The sequence below is a fragment of the Sapajus apella genome, unplaced genomic scaffold (genome assembly GCF_009761245.1).
Source record: "Sapajus apella isolate SASKATOON/1434 unplaced genomic scaffold, GSC_monkey_1.0 scaffold43, whole genome shotgun sequence".
NCBI lineage: Eukaryota > Metazoa > Chordata > Mammalia > Primates > Cebidae > Sapajus > Sapajus apella.
The window spans coordinates 11,858,552-11,873,506 of record NW_022436983.1 but is presented as its reverse complement, the minus strand read 5'-3'; the positions used below and the strand labels follow the sequence as shown (position 1 = coordinate 11,873,506).

General features: G+C 55.4%; 1 protein-coding gene across 4 annotated transcripts in view; it reads right to left on the bottom strand.

Annotated features, from left to right (window-relative positions):
- PAX7 (paired box 7) overlaps positions 1-14,100 on the bottom strand; it is a 117,052-nt gene extending 102,952 nt beyond the window's left edge. For 3 of the 4 annotated variants that reach the window (XM_032300598.1, XM_032300596.1, XM_032300595.1), the window contains exons 1-4: positions 13,590-14,100; positions 10,752-10,987; positions 10,020-10,149; positions 8,988-9,116 (exon numbers count right to left, since the gene is read on the bottom strand). In XM_032300598.1, coding sequence (XP_032156489.1) covers positions 8,988-9,116; positions 10,020-10,149; positions 10,752-10,987; positions 13,590-13,674 — 580 coding nt within the window. In that variant the 5' untranslated portion in view covers positions 13,675-14,100. Of the gene's footprint in view, positions 1-8,987; positions 9,123-10,019; positions 10,150-10,751; positions 10,988-13,589 lie in introns of all 4 variants that reach the window. The other variant, XM_032300597.1, reaches the window with a different exon arrangement.
- Positions 14,101-14,955: the final 855 nt, after the last annotated feature.

Sequence of the window (14,955 nt, the reverse complement as noted above, 5' to 3'; positions counted from 1 at the left end):
TCGCCTCTTCCTGGAACCTGTGGTGAAGCCAGGCCCAGCCTGACCCGATGACTCGGGCCACACCAGAGGTCAGCCTGGAGGCTGCCTGCCAAATTCAGCCCCAGCCCCCTAAACACTCTGCTGTCGTGCAAACACACACACACACACACACACACACACACACACACACCTTTCACAGACACCCAGACACAAGGCAGCCTTGCAAAGATGGAAGCCCACAAGGATATCCAAGTAAACACACAACACATATTTGAGACACTTGTATCCAGGTAAACACACAACAGACACATACACGAGACACATCTGTTGATTTGTGGGCTTGTTTATTTTCTGTTTCCACTGCCCGGCTCAGAACTCCATGAGGGCAGGGACCTTCTTGAGTGTTAAGTGCCTTAGAGGAGTCCCAGGCACGTAACACAATGCCTGGCACCTAATAGTTGCTCAACAACGTTTTACAGAATGAATGAAGACATTCACACACATACACCCCAGAGGAAAATTTCTCTTTTGGGTGATAGAGGTTCAGCACATAAACGCTTCAGAAAGGACCCTTCCAATAACCAAATGGGGTGGGGGAGATGCTCTCCACTCTGTTTTGGAGAGGGGAGGAAGCAGCAAAGACCAGACCAAGGGCAGGGACTCAGTGCCCCTCCTCCCCGTCTCCTCATTTTGGGCTTCCCATCCCGGAATCAGAAGCTCTCTGGAGAATACCGGCGTCATCAAGAAGCAGCAGCTGAGAGGTTCTGAATGGGATGTGGCCTCTAGGAGCCCAAAGACCCCTTTATACTAGATGAAAAATTCTGCCTGTATGAAAATATGTAAGTATGTAAAAGGCAAGGTTTTAAAAATTATTTTTTCAGTTTTAGCTTATTCTTAAAGGGATCCAGGATCCCCTACAAGGATAACAACATTTGTCTTAGCTAATTATCTTTCTTCATGGAAGGAAACTGAGGCCCAGAGAGGTTGAGTGGGTTGTCTAAGGTGACATCGCTAGTGAGTTGCGGACAGGATGGACAGTAGAACCTCGACCACGACCATGATGCACTTCGCCCCTCTCAGATTGCTCCAGCCTCCCACACCTAGGGTCAGATGGAGAGCAGGGCGGCTGGAGGAGGGAATGGAACACAGCCGCGCGGGGCTGGTGGGTGCGACCTGGACCCGGAGCTGCACTGAGTCTTCAGCTCGCCCTGGGTTACCTCCCTCTGACTCGCCCTCCAGTCCGCAGCGTTCGCAGCCTGGAAGCAGGGACAGTGGCCCGAGCACCATCCCTTCCCAAAGCCGCGAACTTAGAAGGGGCGGCGGCTAAACTAGAAGGCGGCGAACTTCACTCTCCGGGCAGTGCAGCCCGGGACGGCCTGTTAATTTAGCGACGCTCTGAATACGGTTCCCCGCCTCCCCCTCGCTCCACGTCCCAACACCGCCGGGCACGCGGGCTGGCCCCTGCCCAGAGCCCGGGTTGGAGCGCGGAGCCCGGCCCCCGCCTGGGGTCGGCCTCCCTCCAGCCCTGCCGGCCCAGCTCTCTCGCCTCTAATTATGCGGCAGGATCGTAGCGAGCCGCTGGGACGAGCTGTAATATGATGAACTGCCTTTGTGCCAGTGTCACCGAAAGCGCTTCTGATAAGGGGAAGCCGCGGAGGATCAAAAGGGCGGCCGCGGCTCTCCCGCCTCCCGCCTTCCCCTCGCCGCCGCCGGGCTCTGCGCGCTCGCCCTCTCCGCGAGTGCTCTCCCGCCGGCTGTCCCTGGGTCCTGCTGGCTCTCCTGATCCGCCAGTCCCAGGGCCAGCCTCTCGGTGACTCTGCATCTCTTTGTCTTTCTTCCTGGTGCTCGGCGCCTCCCTCGGCCCCTCCGCATTGTCCAGCGTGTTCAAACTGTACATACGATTCTCTTCTGCTGCGCTCAGCCTTTCTCACTCTGAATTTTCTAGCTCTCTCCTCCTCTGTGGCTCTGTCTCTGCTGCGTCTCCCCACCCCTCCCTTGGTCTCCACCGGAGCTCAGGCCCATCGCACCTCCGTGACCAGGGCAACTAAGCCATGGAAAGGCCCATTCGCTGACCCGCACACTGGGAAATTCGGACAATTCGCCGGCAGCAGACGCACAGAGCCCCGCGGCGGTCCCAGTGCCCCTCACAATCCACCCTGGCTCAGCTCGGCTGCCAAACCCGGGGCCAGGCACGCTTGTCCAAGGCGTCCTGGAATGCCCTCGGGGCCTCTTCGGAGCTGGACTTGGGGCGCACACAACTTCCCCTCAACCCTCCCGAGGCTACAGCGACCGGCAGACGCTTTTCCTCTCCCAATGGGTTGAAGTTCCAAGTGCAGCCGACCCCCTCCCTTCCATCCCCTTCCCCACACCCCTTCCTTTGGCCCCCGCCTCCCCTTTGCCCTCGACCCCGTCTCTTCCTTCTCCAGGCCCCTCCCCATTCACAAGCTGGTAGTTTCCCCTGCGCTCTCTCTGGACTTCTTCTCTGCCTCACCTCGCCCCCACCCCACTTCGTTTGAAGTTTTGGAGAGATCTATCTACTAATGGCGAAGTTTCCCCCTTAGGTCACCGTTCTGCCTTGATTCGATTTGGGAAGGCGAGTTCCCTCCCTCCGCCTGCCCACCCCAGCCCGGGCCAATTGCTCCAGAGCAGGTCAGAAAGCGCTGACCCCATTTCCACCTTTTCCTCTTTCAGCCAGAGTTGGGGGAAGGGGAAAAGAAGAGGGAAGGCCCCGGTGGCAAAAACCGAGGGGGGCATCCCAATCTTCCAAGCTCCTCTGACCCTCACCCTGAGTTTCCTAATTACCTCTTTAGTCTGCAATGAGAGTGAGAGAAGAGCTATTTTTCTGGAATTTCTGGAATGTGCCCCCCTCCCTTAGTCATGGCCTTCAAGGCCCCAGAGCCTCTGGAGAGCCTTCCTTTGGGGGTCTCCCCTCTGTGCAGGAACTCTTCCCTCACCCAGGCATTGTCTTTTCTGGGGTGTGAGTCGTGTCTAGTCTTAGACTATGAGCTTCCAGGGCCACGGCCAGGACCTTGTACATTACATGTTTATATCCTTAGGCGCTCTTGACCCGCAGTACAGAAAGAAGCCTCATCAACTTTGTTGATGATAAAATGATGGCAAATAGAAACTCCAAAGAGGTAACCTGGAAATAAATCTCATTTGCTGAGCCCTCTTTTCTTATATAAAAATATGTTTTTATATAATATTATTTATATATAATGTAATGTGTAACAACTATCATTTTCAGAAAGACATTCTTAAAAAAAAAAAAAAAGCCCAAATAATCACCTTACTGCTTTAAGGCTACTGTTATATGTGCTTTTAAATCCTTCCATGTAAATTCCACTGAAAATTTGGAAAGCTGTGAAAGGGGAGGGGGCCGCGGGAGTTGGGGGGAGGTTAATCCGGGTTTAACGCCGCGATGCAGTCTTAGGACCAGGGTTAGCCTGATTGCGTTATCTCTTCCCAACATTTGAGACGCCCATATTTTACCCAGCCAAATAGCTCCGAGAGCAGCGCAGATGGCTGCCGTGGTCGTGCCTCAGGAAAATGTGTTATTAATATCTAAATAACTTCCCAATACTGTCTGGTAAATCTCCCCTCCACCATTCCAAATGATGAATTCGTTTGAAGTCTTCCCCCAGCCCCATCTTTTCAATGTCTCTCTCTCTCTTCTCTCTTCTTCTTAGCCAGGCTTATTTCAAACTGGTAAATATCTAATTCCTTTAACCGCTGCGCCGTGCACACTAGTCTTTTAGGTACAAACGCCTCGAAACAGCCGGTGTGTGGCGGTGCGTGCCCCGAGGGGAACACAAAACCCGCACGCCCTCGCAGCAGGGGATCCTGCCCGGCTTAGACGTGCCTGCGTTCCAAGACCGGCTGAGCGCGGGAACCTCAATCCGGGAATCGAGCCCCTTTTCTTGCGCGCCCTGGGGAGCCCCTCTTGGTTCCCCACGGAGTCCCAAAGGCACCCCCCAACACTCAGCTCTTCCGCGGCGCCCAGTCTCTCCCCCCCCCCCCCCCGCTTCCACGCCTTCCCAGCTCTCGGACGGCTTCCACCGCTCTCTGGGGCGGATAATTGCCCTCCGCTCGCTTGTTCTCCCTTGTTTAAAGTTTGTTTTCTAAATGTCTTCTATTAGATTATGCTCGTTCATTCCCCCTCCAACCTTATCTCCTTCTGTCTCTTCTCTCCTTGCCCGTCACACTCGATTTAGGCACGAGTTTATCTGGCAAACAGTTTGCAGACTTTGTTTATTTACCGCGGGTTCTGGGCCTGCGAGCGCGCGAGCGCCGGTGTTTGCCTTTGTAACAGTTATCTCCTCATTGTTGTTCCTCGTTAGTCTCCGCTCCCGCCTCCCTCTCTCTCTTCTTCGGTTGGGGGGATGGAGGGAAGAAAAGGGGAGCCTTGTCAGCCCAGTGTGGGCCTGGCCCCTCGCCGGGAGCCCCCTCCTCCAGGAGGTTCCCAGCTCCGCAAGCCCCTCTCCGCTCGCCCCATCCCCCATCCAGCCCCCGGCCGGGTGAGCCCCTCCCGCGCCCCCTCCCTCTCTCCCCCTGGTCGCACTGGATATCCTCCGCCGAGCGCTGCCTAAAGCCGGGAATTGCCTGACACCCTCCCATCTTCCTCCGAGCCCCCATTATGCGAAGCTGATCCCACTCTGAACAGCTTCAAATCCCGCCTGGACTCTGTTTGATTAGATTGCCAACCCGGGGTAATCCTTTGATTTGGTGGAGTGTCAATTACCTTTCTCTAAACACACATTTACAGAGGAGGGAACTTGTTGGTTTAAATCAATGCAGATTGTTTCGTGATAAATGGACTATCTTCCTCCCCTCCCTCGCCCCCTTTTCCGAGGCTCCTGTCCCTCTCCGCCCCCGCCCCTTCTCGGTTCTCGAAGATCCCATAAACAATGTCTCTTCCAGGTGTGAAGCCGAAAAAATGGTGCGGGCTGAGGGGAGCCATGCCCCCCTTCCCCTATTCACTGGCTCCCCCGGAGCCTAATTAAATTTGGCAGGTCCTTGTACACACAATCAAAACAGCTTCCTCCAGTGTAGCAAACGACCGAAAACCGCATTAGCAGCTATCGCCGCTGCCAAATTAAATTGTTTCCCACCTCCTTTTACAAGTGTCTAAAACCGACACTCCGGGCTCTCCCCTCCTTTCCGATCCTTCCCCGTCATTTCCCACTCCACACCTGTAAGTTCCCTGCCTTAAAAATAAATAAAGGAAAAATGCAAAGAGAAACACATCTGCCTCACACACCCTCCTCGCCAACCCTCTCCCCAGCTCGGACCATCTTTCACACCCAGGAAGTCTGCGAATTCTCCAGCTGGACTTCAACACCTCCAGGATTCCCCCCCACCCCACCCCCACGCAAAGAAAAAGGCTGCCTCCACTACTACTACTTCTTTTTTTTCTGATCTTGTAACTTTCCCCTGTATTTCATATTAATTGTAGCCTCCTTGGTCTTTCCATCTTAGATACCAAAGTGGAGCCCCTGGTCCCATTTGGTCAGCTTTGGCTTAAACTGGTGCACTGTTAGATGCGTGGGGCTTTTGTGTTCTTATTGTTTGTCACTGCTATCATTGTTGTTTATATTATTGCTTATTTCTTGACACTCACTCCCTCAGCTCCCACTGAGGAATGGTTTGACCCATTGCAAGCCCCAATCATATTCCCCACAAGAATCTCTCTGAGCTCAGATTCTGTGAAAATCTTTTCCTTGCTCTTCCCTCCTCAGATCCCCTCCCTGTTGGGTCCCTGGCCTGTCTCTCCCCTGACCCTTGGAGAAAGGGGTGAAGAGGAGGGAGTCTACGTGCATGGAGGTAAGGAACTGTCCACTTCCCTCTGCAGGTGAGCTGAGCTTGGCTGGGGCAGGCACCTATCGGCAGCGGTCTGAGAATGCTCATAACCAACAATCCTAATAAGTCAGTCTTAACAAGGAAAAGAAAAAAAAAAAAAAAAAAAAAAAAAAAACGAACAGCCTCATGAATATCAGCCCAAGGGGAGCAGGAGTGAGCTGTTCAGAGATGAAAGTGCACAGAAATAAAAGCTCAATTTAATCTGCTTTAAAACCCTTCAACTTAACGTTTGTGCTTCAAACTCTGAGAGTGAGAACTGATTGCGGATAAATAGTTTCTTACCATGCCTGGAAGCTATTACACCCCTCTCCAACACAGTTTTCTATTCAGCAGTCCCAGTTTTCATTACCAGCTCTAATAAGTCTTAACATTATTAAATGCCAAGCGGACGATAGGAAAAAACGGACTCAGGGAGGGATCTCTCTTTAGTGCTTAAAGAGGAGAGCTCTTAAACCCCTTCTTTGGCGGCTCCCTGCCATGAGAGGGGCAACTCCCCCAGAGAAAGCATTTTTTAAAAGCAAGAAGCCAAAAACAAAGTTGTGGGTCTGCGCAACTCCCCCATCTCTGCCCATGAGGCATCTCTGCCTCTCCCTACCTGGAAGACTCGGGTGGAGGTTGGAAGGTCTTGTCACCTTTAACTTGGCCATGAAACTGATGTCTGGGGCCTGGGAGAGAAATGAGGGGTTCACAGGAGGGCCTGCTGACCTGCCCAGGAACTCAAATAGGAAACAGATACAATTTGCTCACAGATGGCTAGATAGCCCTCTTTCATCTGCACCATCATATTGTTCATTCACACTCATCTAAACGCCCCCAGCATTCAGATCCAAAGGCCCGTGGGTGAACAGTCACACCAAGAGATGCTTACGCTTACACTGCCGTCCAGTGCACAATCACCGCACCCAGCGCACCCACCGTCATGCAAAGACTGCAGGACTTCCTGGACACCAGGCTCACTGCATGAGATCATTTCATTTCTTCAGCTCCTCTAGACTCAGCACCTGTGAACTCAGCCTCCCCCATCTGGCACAGGCTTCTCTTTAAACCCTTGGAGATGCGGTGCTTCCTGGTTCTGCTGCAGGGAAAACCTCTCTCCAGCGAAGTGGCTTGTTAGCTGGTGTGATGAGCAAAGGAATCCTCCAAACTGCACCGTCTTTCCATCCTCTTCCTTCCCTTCTTCCCTTCCCTTCCCTTCCCTTCTTCCCTTCCCTTCCCTTCCCTTTTTTCTCAGAGGAAATTTACCTATTTGTGCTTCCTCACAAATTGAACTGGATACACTCCCTGTGTGCAAACATATCTAAAGTTTCTCCAAAGAAAAGCAAACTCGTCTCCTTCTCTCTGGGATAACTCTCAGAAGAGCTGTCTTTTGTGCAGGGGAGATTATTTGTCCAGAAAAGATTATTCAAGTTCTATGTACCCCTCCCCCTTTCTCAGCCCACAAAAAGTCCATCTAGTCTCCTTCCAATAGGAACTGAAATAAGGGCTGGGTCCCCCAGCAGGTGTCCCAGGGCTCTGGGCAGATCGGCCAGGCCTCTGACCGCTTGGCGGTGCCGGGCTGCCTCCCACTGCAGACCCGAGGCCCCGCAGCAGGCCCGGCACAGCGGGGCGCCGGGTACAGCTCGCTCGGTCCCTTTCTTCCTTCGCCCTTTTGTCCCGGGCGGGACAGCGGCAGCACTAGGGGCCCTGCGTGTCAATAGCCGCCCCTTCCCTTCGCTCCGGGCCGCTCTCACAAGGGACCGCCCGGCCCCCGATCCTTCCTCCTCGGACCAGGCCTGTGGGGGCTGGGCGAAGATAAGAGTTGTCTTAGTAGGCGGGCTTTGTCTGTGAAGTTCATCTTCAAGGTTGGGAGGGTCTTCTGAGAACTGGAGAGAGACCTGGGCTGGGAGTGCTTGGGACGCGAGGAGAGGGGTGCTGGGAGAAACCTCTGGAGGGAAGAGACTGGAACCACACAGGCTCTTTGTAAGCTTTCAGGTTCTGGAGCACTCGCCACTTTTTCCAAAGCCATGGATCTGCAGGTTCCCATGGCCACTGTCTTTCCGATTGCCTCAGCTTGCCCCCTCCTCGCGCGAGTGTTTGGGGCCTTTTCTTTTAACTGTCAGTCTTTGTGACTCTGGGTCTTCCATTTCTATTTCTCTCCCGGTCGCCCCTTAACGTGCACTTACCAAGTCTCAAAGAGAACTAGGAGGAGAACTAAGAAGGCGATGAGGAAGGGGAGAGGGTAGTGAGGAAGAACTTTCCCTTCCTTCTCTCGAAACTTCCTCGCGTCAAGAAACAAAAGCACAATTCTCTTCCCCGGGCTTGCGGGCGCTAGATAACTAAACGCCTTCCTTAGCTGATCCGGAGATAAAGCGTGGCGCTGGGCTCAGACTCCAGCCTGCCCGCGGAAGCCGCGCTAAGAATGGGGAAAGGGTGTGTGCAGCCTCAATCTCTCCCCCAGTGGGATCCTCCGACCCTGGGCAGCTGGGAACTTGGCCTCCACTCCCAGCCCCGCCGGCGCACGCCAAAGTGGAAGGCACCCTCTGTCCCCCAGTCCGCCCTGGCAACGCGGGGCTGAGTCAGGCGGCGGCCCTGGCTAATTTTTATTGATTGCAGCGGTCAGTCAACTGTCAGGCGGGGTTTCAAGGGACCGTTTAGAGAGCGTGTGCGGGTCTGGTTAACAAATTCGTTTAGGGAGCCTCGGGCCGGCTCCTCCTTCCTCACTCCTCCACCCCGCACCCCCTCCCCCGGCCTCCGTGCCCAAGTTTCCTATAAATAATTGATCAACGCCGGGAGTAGCAGCCAAAACAGCAGTCCGGGAGGACACACGTTCCGCAGTACTAGGGTAAAACCGGCGCGCACGGCGGTGGCACGGTTCGCGGCGCGCGTCGCACTGCGCACGGCCCCGCAGCCGGGCTCTCTCGGCACCGGCAGTCCGCGCCCCGTCTCTGTCGCGCAAAGAAGGCGCCGGCTCCGCATCCAGCCCGCATCCGGGGTGCGCACCCAAGGGGCGCTGTCGGCAAAACCTGAGCGGTTGCCGGCTGCCTCGCAGCCTGAGAGTTCTCCCGCTGGAGTTCTAGTCTCCTGCTCCGGCGGCGCGAGCGAACCTCCGGCCCGCACACCTGAATGTGGGAAAACCCAGGCTGGGGCCTCGAAACCCCGGAATCCCCTACCTTTATCGCCCAAGATGCCGTCGATGCTGTGTTTGGCCTTCTTCTCGCCGTCGTCCTCCTTCTTGTCTGCCTCATCCTCCTCCTCTTTCTTCCCGAACTTGATTCTGAGCACGCGGCTAATCGAACTCACTAAACCTCAGAAATTCAAAGGCAAAAGAGCGAGTATAAGTTGTTGGGGCAGAGGAGCGAGCGGTGGCCTGGGCCCCTGGGAGAAAGTCAGGAAGCCCCTGCTTCCTTACAGATATCCATTCATCCCTCTTCCACACGGACACTCACTTGGGGAAGCCTGGTTCACACCCGGGGCACTCACAGGGTGGTTAGACTGTGCATTCCTATGCAGATGCTTGCACACAGTTGTGCCTTATACTATCACCTGCCCTAGGTGCACTTCCACCCACACCCCTGAGAGATCCCAGAACCTCCCTGGAGTCTCTCCAGCCCCTGCTGCCACCCCCACACTTAGGTGTGCATCCTGGCCCTACATGCCTGAATGCACGCGCACACACACACACACACACGTCACTTTCTCTCTCACAGGCCGTATGGTTTGGGACCTCCAAATTTGGGACCCAAATGGCTGGTGGTGGCAACAGACCAGACATGATGACTCTGGACAGCGGTCCTGGGAAGCCAGTGGGCATCCACCCTCTTAGGACAGACCCATCTATTAAAGCCACTTCTCCAGGAAAGCTCCAGTGGGGCTCTTATCATCCAACTTTCTAGGTTAACTTTTCGCCTATTCCTGCCTGCCCACCTACCTTTCTTCCTCCTCCCTTTCACTCTTCCTTCTCTCCCCTCTCTTTCTTAACCTTTTTTCTTTCCCTCTTCTTTTCTTTCCATCTTATTACATTCTGTTTTGATTTACTCCTCTGTCTTAACTCTCTTTGCCTTTCTGATCTCCTTTCCTCCCAACTTCTCAGTAAGTTCCCTGTCAACCATCACCTCCCCTCCTCTCTCTCCTACCTCCAGCCCTCCACATCAGAGCCCTAGCCACACTCCCGGCCAGGTCTGCTGGCTCAGCTGCCTTCTCACCTGAGGGCACAGTGCTTCGGTCACAGTGCCCGTCCTTCAGCAGCCGGTCCCGGATCTCCCAGCTGAACATGCCTGGGTTTTCCCGCTTGTACTCCTCGATCTTTTTCTCCACATCCGGAGTCGCCACCTGCTTCAGAGGTGGAGGTGGGAGAGCAGGAGTGGAAAGATGGGGTGGGGGGAGGGAAAAACTTTTAATATCACCTCTTAAGAGCCCCAAACCAGGCTGGTGGTTCTGGTTACCAAGTGTCCCCCTACCCTCCAAGAGATTGGCTTTATCCTTTCAAGAAACTGGTTCCTGGATCCCAGAAAGGCAGCTGGGGGCCTGGCAGGGTGGCAGGGGGTGGGGGTGAGACAGGGATAGGCAATAAAAAACTCTAATTAGGAGCCCCAGGCTCCCCCTCATTATCTCAGGGAAGACTGAGAGAAGATGTCTTCTGGTCATGTTGGGTGATGGGGATTGGATGGGGATTGAGGCAAATTGTGCAAATGTGGGGACAGCCCAGGAATGGCTCATTGGCCTCAATGTCTAGGGCAACCTCACTTAGCCCCATCGCTAAGAAATTCAAATAATAGGAAAACAATGGGAGGATATCTGGGAACAGGAGACGCCCTCCAGCTGTACTCTCCTACAACCTAGTGCCACTGGGTGACACAAGGTAGTAAGAGGGGCCACAATCAGGATCCCCCGAACATGGGAGGCCAGCTGCCAGCCTCTGTGGCAAAGACACTCACTCTGGGCTTGCTGCCGCCGATGGCCCCAGGCCGGATGGACCCGGTCTCCTGGTAGCGGCAGAGAATCTTGGAGACGCAGCCGTGGGAGACGCGCAGCTGGCGGGAGATGACACAGGGCCGGATGCCATGGTGGGCCATCTCCACTATCTTGTGGCGGATGTGGTTAGGCAGCGGTCGCCCGTTGATGAAGACCCCTCCCAGCTGATTGACCCGACCTTGGCCAAGTGGGGTGGACACTGGAGAAGGGAGAGGAGATGCAGGAGAGAGGCCCAGGGTGAGGATGGAGGGCAGACACTGAGTGCACTCCCTGACTCCAGTTTTGTCCGTTTGAGCCCCAAGGCCCCAGGCAGCGATCCTGGTGGTCCTCATACTGGGGCTTCGGTAGGTAGGTAGTTGGAGAAACAACTGCCATAAATCTAGGAAATCTGCAGAGATGGATAGAGGAGTCACAGCTGCAAGAGTCTCCCCAGATGCTGTGTCGCCCAAGTCCTGCCACACTATGAGGGGCGAGGACGCAGCGGGGGATTTGAATGCTGCTAAGAAGCAGAGGGAGACAGGTGAGACAGCAGAGCTACAAGGCTGGTAGAGCCTTAGAGATCTTGGGTCCAATGACTCTCTGTCCCTCAGGCTGAAGCTTGGGCTGCAGGCCTGCCTGCGTCTCGGAGAGGCCAATAACTGGTGTGATGGTGGCTCATCTGGTCAGCTCCACACTGCGGATAGTCACGAATGATCCCATTTTGTTGGGGGCTGGAAAGGGCTGTTTGATTACTACATTTACAGTTCTGGCTGGAGCAGCGGAACTGTCCCAGGAAACAGCTGAGACAGCCGAGGGACTGGTGACCTATGCTGTTGGCTGCTGCCTCTGAGGGTACCTGTCTGTCCCTTGGGTGACTCCCCTTGCTTCTAACCACCCTCGAAGTCCTAATTTCGTTTTGGGACAATTTTAGGACCCACTGCACTGCCCCATAGCTCCTAAATAAAATAGTTCAATTGGCCACACAAATACATACACCGTCCCTGCAGGCTCTGTGAGGCTGGTAGGCGGATGGGCCACAGTCCCCAGGTGGGGGTGACTTAGGGAGCCGGGAAGACAGACATCCCTGTTGTGTGTTGGGGAGGGGAGAACGCCCTGGTCGCCTTAATGCAGAGTCTACACAATTTCCTCACAGAAGGTTGGGGAGACACCCAGCGCACTAATCCAGCCTCGATCCCCCCAATTTGGGGACTCAGCGGCTGCGGAGATCTGGAAGATTAGAACGATTTCACAGCCGCAGGAGTGGAGGGAGCCGACTTGTAATTGAAAGGGAGGAGGCGAGAAGAGGCTCCGCTGCTGGGCCGTTCCTACCGCCCCCTCCCTCGCTCTCCCGGTCCCCCCACCTCTCTTTGTAAAAGTAGGTGTCTGAAGCCACCCTCGGATTTAATCAGAAATCGTGCGTCGCAAAGTCAGAGTCACTCGGTCTCCGTGGCGGGATATGCCATTAGCGCTCAAGAGCTCTTGAGCGCCCAACTTTATATTCAAGAGCCTCTTTAGCGACCGGCACTCGGCTCTCCTCAGTATTCTGCGTCATGTTGGGCAAATATTGTTCTAATCCGCCGCGCGTCCTCAGCCGCCTGTTTTACTTGCATTCGCTACAGGAGAGTGGCCCTGCAAATCCCCGGGTTTGCGCGCTCTCCCGCCTGCGTGGCTGCCTGTGCGCACTTGATCACGGAGCGGCTCTCTTCGCCTCTGTCTAATTCAGAGACCCGGCGCCGTCTCGCTGCCCAAGGGAGCTCCTCCCGGATCGCAGGCTGCCAGCCCGCCCACCCCCTCCCTGCCTTCTCTCCCCTTCCTCACGCGCCAGGGACTCTAACGATTACAAGAAGAGTAATTAAAAAAAAGAAGTCGCACATATTTTCTAACGACTCCTCTGTGACACCCTAGGCTACCTACCCCCAGAAGCCAAATGATCCGTCAGTGACAGGTTGAGGCCTTCCATTAGTTTAAAAATAAAACAGAACAAAAACACAGGAGCGGGTCTCTGCTGTGCGCTCCCAGCCTTTTCTCTAGCCGGGGACCCAGTTCGCCGCCGCCCTTTCTCTCCGCTCTCCCCGGGCGGGCGCTGGAGGTTTTGGAAGGACGCGTTAAAAAATCGACTCCTTTCCCTCGTTTGGACATTGCCGTGCCGCTCTCGCAGTTTAGAGGTTCTCCAAACCTCGCCGTTTGGAAGTTCTTTCCCGGGAGATTTCCAGAGCGCGCAAGCCCGAATAAAAAGTTTTAGGGGGAAAATCGTTGCTAATTATTATTTCCAATTAGTTTGCTTCCAGACAGAAAAGCGGGAGTGATCGAATGTGGCTTTGGCAGAAAGGGGTAGCCTTGGTGGTTGAGGTACATAAAGTATCACCCATGGTAGGTGGTTCTAAATAAAAGGTACTGGGAAGACCAATTCCTAGGGTGGAAAAAATAATTCAAAACAAGAGTAGAAAGCCGGCAGCCAGCGAGCCCGGAGAGCAGAGAAACTGTCAGGGAAGAAGTGTGTGGAAATAGTGGAAAGAGCTGAAATTCGCCACGACCTGAAATTTACTAGGAGTCCAAATCTACCAGAAGTTCAGCCCTGCGGGTTAAGGCCAGCAGCTCGCGACCTGTGAAGCGAAGGCCGCCGGTCAGTGAAACGCACGCAGAAGCGGACAAGAATGGGTCCCAGAAACTTCCTGGGTTCCGCGCCCGCACTGGGACACAGAAGAGAACAGGATCCCTCTGCTACCGCCGGCGCCGCCACCATCCTCTGGAGACCGCAGCCTCTCCTAGGACCCCGAGTTTCGGGCGGCGGAGTCGCAGCGAGGACAGCCTGGCGCTCTTACCTTCCAAAGGGAATCCCGTGCGGGGGTAGTTCTGCCCCGGAGCTGGCCGCATCATTCTCGGTACGGTGCCGGGAAGGGCCGCCATTCTTGCGCACGCCGGGGACGAATCCAAAGTCCGCAAAAATCGCTTCCCGTCCGCTCCCTTCACCCCTGCTGCGATCTCTTTCTTTCCGTCTTCTTCGTCTTCTTTTTTTTTAACCTCTTCTCCCTCCCCTCTGCATACACTCCCTACCCCCACCCCCCACCCCTGGCTGCAGTCAAACGCGTCCAGAAGCTGGGGAGGGGGGTGAGGTAGGGGGCGGAGGTTGGGGGGAGGGAAGGTGGCGACGACAAGGAAGTTCAAACAAACAAACACTCCAGCCCCAAGTCTGCCTCTGCCGGCTGGGCTCTGCCAGAAGTTGTGCGGGCTGAAGGGCCCGGCAAAACCAGGAGGCGAAGCCCGGCAGCGGAGGGGGGACGGGGGGACGCGGCCGGAATCGGGGCGGCCAGCCTCGGAGTGGCGAGCGCCGCGCTCTCGCGCTCGGGGCCAAAGTTTCCAAGCCAGGAGGCTGCGGAGTGGATTTCGTTCTCGTATTTATTTATATATTTATTCTCTCGCTCTCGCTCCCTCCCTCTTCTCCACGCCTTCTTTCTCCGGACCACACTCGCTTCTCCCTGCACACCAGCTTTCACACCCCCGCCCCCTAGGAGACCCGGGGACGGACGGAAGAAGGAGCCTTCTCGGGTTTCGTGGCTAGAGGGGGCGACCCGGGGTGACGGGGTTGGGGGAAGAGAAATGGAAAAGCGAGGGGGCGCGAGTGATCAGCTGGGTAAGTTGTGCAAAAGTGTTCACAGAAGTGCGAGGAAGGGGAGGAGGAGGAGGAGGAAGAGGAGGAGGAGGAGGAGGAGGAGGAGGCGGCGGCAGCGGCGGCAGTGAACGCGATCTGATAGGTTCGGACTTTTCTTTTATTCATGAGGAGGGAAGGGGGCCAGGGCGCAAGGGAGCAGAGGACCAATAACGAAAAGAAATCGCCAACGAATATTTTTTTCCCTCGTTTCTAATTCCCGGCTCGACCTCGTTTTGGGGGAGAATTTGAACCGCCGTGAAAACAGGGGGAGACGATCCCGGCGAGCTGGGGACTGGGGGAGAAGGGGAGGGGGCCAACTTTGTCCCAGTGCCTTCCTTTGATGAATGGGCCGGATCCGCCGAGTCCCCGGCCCCCAGGTCGCCCACGGCCGCTCTCGGCGTCCCGGCTCTATGGGAATGTCTGCCTCCGGCCCGGAGCCTCCCTGGAGTCTCGCCTTTTCTCTGGCCTCCCAGGGGCAGAGTCCGCTGTATTTCTCGTTCTCTCCCTCGTCTTACACCCTCTGAAATTCCTCCAGTGAG